General features: G+C 50.5%; 1 protein-coding gene across 3 annotated transcripts; it reads left to right on the top strand.

Annotated features, from left to right (window-relative positions):
* Positions 1-1,758: 1,758 nt before the first annotated feature.
* Positions 1,759-7,962, top strand: PPP1R3B (protein phosphatase 1 regulatory subunit 3B). 3 transcript variants are annotated; one of them, XM_053941663.1, is made up of 2 exons: positions 1,759-1,811; positions 4,557-7,962. In XM_053941663.1, the coding sequence occupies exons 1-2, from the start codon at positions 1,798-1,800 to the stop codon at positions 5,446-5,448; spliced, it is 906 nt and encodes a 301-aa protein (XP_053797638.1). In that variant the 5' UTR covers positions 1,759-1,797; the 3' UTR covers positions 5,449-7,962. The 3 variants fall into 3 exon arrangements, with proteins under 3 accessions (XP_053797638.1, XP_053797639.1, XP_053797641.1); XM_053941664.1 differs by lacking the exon at positions 1,759-1,811 and adding an exon at positions 2,235-2,303; XM_053941666.1 differs by lacking the exon at positions 1,759-1,811 and adding an exon at positions 3,705-3,723.
* The last annotated feature ends 922 nt before the right edge of the window (positions 7,963-8,884 follow it).

The following is an 8,884-nucleotide window of genomic DNA, read 5'->3' as shown; positions in this document are numbered from 1 at the left end:
TGGGTACATCTTTCAGCTCTCTCTCCCCAGCTTTAAATGCTACCATTGATTTTATCAAAAAAGAGTTTACGAAACATAAAAAGCATGTTTTTTTCCCCCAACAAAACCCCTTTGCCTTGCAAAAGGGAATAAGTTTTTTAAATGGCAGCTTACAGCAGGAAGTCTCCAGCTTTAACAATAGCTGTCTGTGTTTCCACAAGTTAATGGAAAACAAATGTTGACACTTCAGTCCTGCTTTCTGCTTTGTAAGGAAGGTGAGAGAGAGCATTGCTTGCAGCTGTGTACTTAGAGGCCAGATGTGGCACAAAAGTATCCTCACTGGGGAGAAGGTAAATGCACCATTCCTACTTTCCAGCAGGTTTTACAGCCTCTGCTGCTTTCCAATTGGGGTGGCATTTGTCCACAGAGCCACTCCCCTGACAGGAAGGCCAGCTCCATGCACACTTTCCAAATTATTGAAGACACTGGGCTCTGTGCTGACATGGACTTGGGAGCACCCCAAAGGAGCAGAAATGGGAACTGGAGGCAGGAGGACACTTGGGAAGACCCCAAACCAGTCTATGACAGAGCATCGACTCACCTGGCAGATGTTTTCAGGATGTTGGAATCACCTTTCCAGCTCTGCACATGTGCTGGATAGGGATTCCCATGGAGCCAATTTGTTTGCCAGCCAGGCCCCCTTGGTGATTTTTCCTCATGGACAGAAGCCACCTCTACCAAAAAAAAGGCATTTTTTTCCCCACTCCACATCGTAAATATTGTCTGGAAAGCAGGTTTTTGAGTATCCTCTGGAGATTTCTACCCAGGGCCAGCACAGCTCTGGTGCTGTGGCCACAAGATAGGAGTGTGAGAGTTGCCCTCCTCCCCACCTGGCCCTGAGCACCCAAACACCCTGGGCCAGCTCAGACAGGAAGATTGGTACCCCAAAAAGGCTTTCCTTTCTCAAGAGCACATTCCCGTGGGTTTAGCTGCTTACTTGTGGTACCTGGAAAGCCTCTGCCCTTCTCAGTTTTGGCCCCTCAGTTCAGGAAGGACACTGAGGTGCTGAAGCAGGTCCAGAGAAGGGCAACAAGGCAGGTGCTGGGTCTGGAACGTAAGTTCTTTGAGGAGCAGCTGAGGGAGCAGGGGCTGTTTAGTCCAGAGAAAAGAAGGCTCAGGGGAGATCTTAATCACTGTCAGCAAGTACCTGAAAGGAGCCTCTTCTCCCAGGTAGCCCCTGACAGGGCAAGAGCACATAGTCTTAAGCTGCAGCAAGAGAAGTTTAGGTTGGACATTAGAAGGAATTTCTTCACAGAAGGGGTGGTTATACATTGGAAATGGGCTGCCCAGGGAGTTGGTGGAGTCACCCTCCCCAAGTCTTTTCCCCAAGGAAAGACTGGAACTGGCATTTAGTGCTATGGTTTAGTTGGACATTGTTGGACTCAATGATCTCAGAGGTCTTTTCCAGCCAAATTCATTCTGTGATTCTGGACACAGGAACCGACGGATAGTGAGGGGCTGGAGGCAGCCGACGCCTGACACAGAGCTTGTCACTTTAGCACAAGGAGGTTGCCCTGCCGCGGGGGGAGCCCCGGCGCTGCCCAGGGAGCTGTCCCGCGGGGCGAGCCGCCGTCCCTGCGCGCTCCCTCAGGACCCGCCGCGGCCCCGCCCACCGCGCCGGCCACGCCCCCTCGCGTGCAGGGCGCCCGCGCTCGGAGCGCGCTGATTGGCTGCCGCCCAGCGGGGCGGGGCCTGACGCCCTTAAGAGGCCGGCGCGGGGCCCCGCGCGGTGCGAGGCGGTGCTGCCGGAGCGGCCCCATGCACTGCACCAGGTACGGGCGCGCCGCCGCGACCCCCGGCGTGGCCGCTGCTCCTCCTCCCCTCTGCCTTCCCCGCCTGCTCGGCTTCGCAGCCTCCTCGCGTGTGCGGGAGCGCTTCTGGCGCTCCCCGCCGCGGCCGTGCCGTTCTGGGGGAAAACGGAATCCTGCGGCTTGGCTCCTGCAGCCCCCCGGCTGAGCTGGCAGCGGTAGCCCCGGGGCGGCGGGGCTGCCTCTCCCGGGTCTGGGCGGCGCGGCTTGGCTGGTGTTGCGGAGGGGGCGGGCTGTAGCGAGTGAACACCGCCGGGCAGACGCCTGTGGGAAGCGGGCTGTGCCCGCGGGGAGGAGGCGGGGGTGCGGAGCGACCCAGCGCTGCTTCGGCCCTGTCGCGGCTGCGAACTCTGCCTCTGCAAGTGCTGCACGCCCAGCCCTGTGCAAGGGGTCACCTGTCCCCAGGTAGCGTGGGAAGCAGAGCGGAGGCAACCGAAGGGGTTCGGTAAGAGAGGTGTAAGTAATTCCTTGGCTCTGGCTTAATTCTCCATCGTAGAATGGCAGGAGGGAGGAATGAGTGGCGACAGACATCCTCCTCTGGAGAGGGTAAAGCTACAGGAAGAAGTCCGGAGGCAGAGTCAATTTTGTTCTCCTTTAGAGGGGCGACGGAAAGGAAATGGCCCCTGTACCTGCATAGGGCTCTCTGCCTTGCACTTTTTGCTTCCTGGAGCTTTATTTCCTGAATGAGCTCTCAAAACTATATTCCTGCTTCCACCTCCAAAGCATCTGGAGTTCAAGGCAATCCTCCTCAGCCCCAAAAGGGGAAATCTACCTCTGGCTGAGAGCTAGGCATCAGCAGACTCTCTAGTGCAGAAAAAGTTGTCCGGGGTATCAGATGAACTGGCAGTTCATAAAAGTACAGGGCTCACAGTTGATTATGAAAAGCTCTTGCTATAATTTTTAGCTTGGGAAAAAGCTCCAAGTTATGCAGCTGAGCGTTCTATGCCTCTGCATTCTAAAACTGAATAACCAAGGCTTACTATGAAACCTGGCTTCTCAGAAGTTACAGGAATTCAGCTGAATAAATTTCCCTGGGAAAACATGCAATGCAGATGAAACTGCAGTAAGAGAAGAAGCATTGGAAGCTGCATTAATTTAAAGGAGGAAATTACCTATATAAAGTGTGTATGAACAAAAACTTGGCAAAACCAGGTAGAGATGAGCAGAATAGTGTTAGCAGACAGGTGGATCTGAGGTGTCTGTTGTGCAGCTGCCCTTGAGCTGAAAGGAGGCACAGGAGAAGGAGTTGGCTGGTGGGTGTGTTGGGATGTGAGCCTTGGCACATGTGCTCTGAATAAACAGATGCCCTTGCTGAGTGGATGCTGTGAAAGGCTGCTCAGAGCTGCTGTGTTGGTGTTACAGGGTGGGGAGTTAAAGCACTGAATTGGAGAGTGTGGCTCTTGCTTTTTCTTGGCACGAGAGCAGCAATCAAGTACTAGAGCTGGCTGTGCATGGCTTTGGCACCAGAATTCTGCTGCATCACAAGGCCAGTGGTCACTGCTACTGTTGCTGCCTCATTCCTCTCTGTGTGGTGGGAGCAGCTTTTGAGCCTGGCCTGCTACCAAGCAGGATTTTTATTAAGGGGGATGTGTGTAATAAATCCATCCAGCAGTTTATCCAGAGCCAGCCCAAAGAGAGTCTGCCAAAAGCATCCATCGGAATGTCAGTGGCAGGAGTGATAGGTGCAGTGTTCCGGGAGCTGCCTGCCTGCAGAGCTATCTCCAGGGCTACATCTGGCAGTGCCCTTTGGAGAGATGGTGCTGCATCCCTGGAGGCATGGGCTGGGTGCTGGAGAGGAGGCTGTAGTGGAGGGGCCCATGGCCTGTGCCTTCTGGGAGAAGGACTTGCTTCCAAAGCCTCAGTGAACCTCGAGTAGGTGAGTTGTGTTTGGCAGATCCCTGTGGCTGTATGGATGTTTTCCAGGGGCTTAGGACAAACCCTACGGAGACTTGAGGCACAGATTCTGTGCTGGAGGTGAAACTGGCTGATGTGCCTTCTGAGCTGACACTTGTTTTAAAATGGAGTAGAGGGAAGGAAGAAAGCTCCAGAGCAGTGTTGGCTAAGCCTGTGCCCTGCTGCTGTGTCAGACTGTTGCTATCTTTACAATACTGCTTGGAGGCACTTTGGATGGAGCAGTTCTGGGGGACAGTGATGAGCAAAGTGTTTGGCTCAACTGAGTGCTTTTTGGCTGACATCTGGGGTTTTATGAGAGGTGAAGTCAGTTTTGTATGGCAGCTTGGGACAAACTGAGTTCCTATTCCTACAAAAGCTTGTGAAGCCCTGGGGAGAATCTCTCCTGGAGGGAGGAAAGCAAGCAGGGATACTGCTTTATGTAGCACTGAAATTTGATAATCTGGGGATTTTGTGAGCATTGGTAGGATTGAGCCATGGGCTTTGCTTTGGATTGCAAATGCTCTGGAGCCTGCTATTGCTGGCCTAGTAGGACAGTGCCTGTGTGTGTGCCTTCAAAGGGTGACTCTGTCCCTGTAGCAGTTGGAAGAGCTGTTCAAGGGCACAACAGGCTCTGGTCCTGCCACTTCTGTAGTGTTCTCACAGTGTCTGTAAATCACACCATGCAAGTACCTGCCTTTAATTAAGAAGCAAGCTTATTTGGGGTGGCTTGGGGGGGAAGTGATATATCAACTGTCTGACAAAATTTGTATTAAAGTGCTTTTCTGGCATCAACTGACCCTTCTTCTTGTCTTCCAGGGTATTAGACTATTTCCCTCACAAGCAAGCAATGGCTGTGGACGTTGCAATGCAGCTGTACCTGTGCTCCCCACCCTTGCGAAGAGAGAAGTGTGCCTGCAAAATTGCTCCAAAGCCAAGCAAGCCACTGCGGCCCTGCATCCAGCTGAGCAGCAAGGCTGCGCTGAATGGCCCAGAAGAGGCAGCAGACTCCTTCACACACAACAAAGCGAAGAAGAGGGTGTCGTTTGCAGATAGCAGAGGCTTTGCTCTGACAATGGTGAAGGTGTTCTCGGAGTTTGAAGATCCACTAGATATTTCTTTCAACATCACAGAGCTGATAGACAACATCGTGGGTCTGACAACAGTGGAGAAGGACAGCTTTGTCCTGGATTTTGTTCAGCCCTCTGTAGACTATCTGGACTTCAGAAAGCGCCTCCAGACAGACTGTGTCTGTCTGGAAAACTGTATGCTAAAGGAGAAATCTATTGTGGGAACACTGAAGGTGAAGAACCTCGCTTTTGAAAAGACGGTGAAGATCCGGATGACGTTTGACACGTGGAAAAGCTTTGTAGATCACCCATGCCAGTATGTCAAGGATACGTATGGAGGGTCAGATCAGGACACGTTTTCCTTTGACATCAGCTTGCCTGAGGGAATTCAATCACATGAAAGAGTTGAGTTTGCCATTTCATTTGAGTGCAATGGGAAGGTGTACTGGGACAACAACAGGGGCACAAATTACAGGATCATACGGTCAGAACTGAAGTCTGCCCAGGAAGCTGTCCGTCCCCCACAGGCTCCTGACTTTGGCAGTGCATTTGACCGGTTTGGGAGCCCTCGGTGCTCCTATGGCCTCTTTCCTGAGTGGCCCAGTTACTCAGGCTACGAGAAACTCGGGCCCTACTACTGACCCAAGGACAAAAGCCAGGCTGACTAGCAGTTGCTGGTGTGTCTGCAGGCCTTGGGGCTGGTCTGAACACAGGTGTATGAATAGGTGGAAGAAGTATGGCTCTGTGTAGCTTAGCATAAGCCTCCCAGCAAAACCAGATGTGCTCTGCTGGCAGGGAGCTTATAGTCAGTCTGGCTCTCCAGATGATCAGAGGACCAAGGACCGCTCATAGCTCTTCAGCACTTCTTCTTCCTCTTCAGTAAAGATGCCGGTGTCCAGGGAAGCACTACAGTGCTTACATTGCCTGTTCAAGCTGTGTAGTGGTGGCTGCTTTGTATTGCTTGCCTAGTATTAAAAGGCTCTTTCAAAATATTTCCTAGTATTATATTGTTAGTGGGCTCTACTACAGCTGCACCGTTCTCCTTGCAAAGCCAGCCTATGCCTGTCAGGAAATAGTGTGGTTGGATTGCTGGGAATGGAGTCCTCTCTTTGCACATATCCTTGTAGTGAGGCCCTTCCTACTGGAAGCAGAAAGCATGTTTTGGGAGTGAAAATGCAATGTGATGAGAGGAAGTGTGGCCCTGCAGCCTGCCGTATTAGGAGATGTACGTGTGGCAGAGGATCTGATATGCTTAGTCACTGGTTGTTATATCAGATGATCTTGAAAATCTCTCATACCATCGGTGTTACCAAAAATAGAGATTAGCTGTAGCTATGTGGTGCTTGTAACACAGCTGTGGGTTGACATCCTTGACTGCCTTCTTCAAAACCTTCCTGTTTGTTTAATCACAAGTGATCAATGATGCTTTTTCCCCTTGATGGATGTCTGAAGTTGGCTCTGCTGGACCCTGAAAATGCATTTCATCCTCCTGTGGACTGCAAACCAGAGTTCTGGCTGGCTGGGGCCCAGGGTCCTGTGCAGGAGACTCTGCTCAGGTGTTACAGGAGCTAAACACAAACAGACCCCATGGTCGTCTATGCTGTGTCCTGTAGAGGAAGGTTGTGCACCTACCGTGGTGGAAGTGCCTCGACTGAGAAAGGGGTGGTATGTGCAATCCCAGCAATGCTTTGGGATTAACAGGCTTTGGAACTGATGTTGCTTTTAAGATCTGGTAATGGTTTGTTACTCTGTGGCATGGACTGCTTGGCATATAAAGGCAGCACTCGCGTGCGAGGGTGCTGTGGCTGTCCTGGATGAACGTGCTGGGCTTCCGTCTCTGCTGAAGCAGTATCTGCCAGTTTGACCTGCAAATGCCCAGACTTTGCATCTCTGACCATAAAAAGTGGCTCACCCCACCTATGCAAAGAACTAGCCATGAGGAGAGTGAGATGTGGGCTTATCCTGACAGCACCCCTGCATGTGAGACAAATCACAGATGTGAACCATCCCTGTGATTAAAGAGGTGGTTTGTCTTCTGGTTGTGTGCTGGGGTGGTGAGCTTGGCAGTGCCAAACAGCCTCACACAGCTTCTTGGGTGCTAGCCTAGCAGAATAACTTAATCCCTCAGCTCAAAGAGAGAGTGCTGAACAGTCTGTAGGAATAGAGGTCAAAGGAATGCTACTTTTTCTAGTGCATAAGCTTTACATAATTTTGGGTGCCTCTAGTAGCCTGTGGATGTGCTGGAGAGAAGCAACAGGCTAGACTACTTAGCTTTGTTAACATAGCTTTTAATTCTGGAGACTACTGTACAAATACTTAGAAGCTGTTTTACTCTAACCTAGAAGGGATACTGGGATCACTTGTTGGATATCAAAAGGGACAGGAGCTTGCAGGAAGAATAGCTGGCCTTCAACTGCTGCTTTTTCAAAATACAGAATCAGTATGTGTCTTCAGTGTGCCTGATCACTTAATTGAGGTGGTGAATCTACTTGCTAGCCCAGAACTCATCAAGTTTGGTTCCTCTGTTCAAACAGCTTCCCAAATCAGCCCTTAGAGCCTGCATCTGATCTCTCTGGAAGGGACTGTTACCTAGCTTGGCTTGGTTTTAAACTTAAGGCAAGTTTGTGTGACACTGATACTTTTTATTTATTTAGTGTATGGTGTTGATGTTGTAAGACACTGACTGTAGAAAAGTCATGTTCTCCTGGCACCTTCTTGTGCCCATGGAGAGCTATTTGTGAGCCAGAACAAGGCATGTGGGTCTGGGGTGCTGTGGATGGTGGTATCTCCTTATGGGCTTGTTTTCAGGCTGTGCCTTGGGTGTGCTTAGGGAGAAACATGGAAGATAAGCTAGAAGAGCAGTGCCATAAGTAAAAGCTAGGTTAGGAACTGACTATTTGATCAATAGCAGTTTAAAAAAACTACTTGTGGCCTTTCCCCTTTTCCCTTTTTCCATTGCCAATGTGAACATAGAAGTGAGGGGGTTGCTCTCCTTGCTCTATGCCTGGAAGTGCCTTGTAGGATGTTTTGCATGTTTGTTTTTAAAAGATATTTTTGTACACAACATTCAAGTGGAAAATGCACTTTATAATTGCCATGTAATGACTCTTTTAAAAATATGGCTGTTTTTATCTGATTGTTAAAATAAAGGTGGAACAAAATGTTGGCTGTGTATCTCATTTAAGCACCCATGGGGCTGGGGAGGCGGTTTGGACACGGGTCCAGCTTCCTGCAAGTGGCCATTGGGAAGGAGGAGCACACATCCACCCTGAATTCTGCTGCCCGAAACAGGAAAGAGCTGCCTATTCCTGCTGCCTTCCTGCCAACACAAATGCTTCCATTGCCTCTGCAGCCCTGGGATGGGAGGAGCCCTGAACCTTTTCTCTGCTCCTAGGTTTCCCCACTAATCACTGTGTTCCCGAAGTACTCTTTACTCTTCCCCTGCTTGCAGTGCTAGGAACAGCCTTTTCGGGTTTCTCTGCTTTTGTTTTGAGTCAATCTCCATTCTCCCTCTTCTCCCCTTCCCCCACCACGGCTTGATCTGGGATCAGTGATTTACTCTGTCTGTGTACTGGACTGTGATGGATGCTGGGAGAGGTGTTGCAGAAGAGGTGGGGGCAGACTCTTTTCTAATACCAGGATCAAGTGAAAATTGGACCCTTCGTAATGTCCACATACTTATCCCTGTTGTCACCACAATAAGAAGCACTAGCAGGAAACATGCCCCTTTGCAGAAAGAGAACAGCTGGTGTAAATGCCAGCCAGGGCCAGTTTTGCCATTTGAACTGGCTTTCACCACAAAGATTGAGCCTTGGTGATGCTCTGAAGGTATTGTATTTCAATCAGCTACTGAGCTGGGTGGGATTTGCTGCTTACAGATAAGGTAAGATGGAAAGCAGTGGGGGAAGGGGAGGAAGATGTGTTTGTCTTGGTGTGTGCTGGTTTAAGCAGCTCTGTAGGCAGTGCTTCCCATCTTACCGCAAAGCCTTGCAGAGGGTGAGCTTGGCCTTTGCTCTATACGGCAATAAAACCAAGCACCTTCTGACTGTGGCTCTTTCCAAGTCTCCTGCTGTCATA

The sequence above is a fragment of the Vidua chalybeata genome, chromosome 4, assembly GCF_026979565.1.
Source record: "Vidua chalybeata isolate OUT-0048 chromosome 4, bVidCha1 merged haplotype, whole genome shotgun sequence".
Lineage (NCBI taxonomy): Eukaryota > Metazoa > Chordata > Aves > Passeriformes > Viduidae > Vidua > Vidua chalybeata.
Note: the sequence above shows the minus strand (reverse complement) of the source record. Positions and strands in the feature narration are given on the sequence as shown.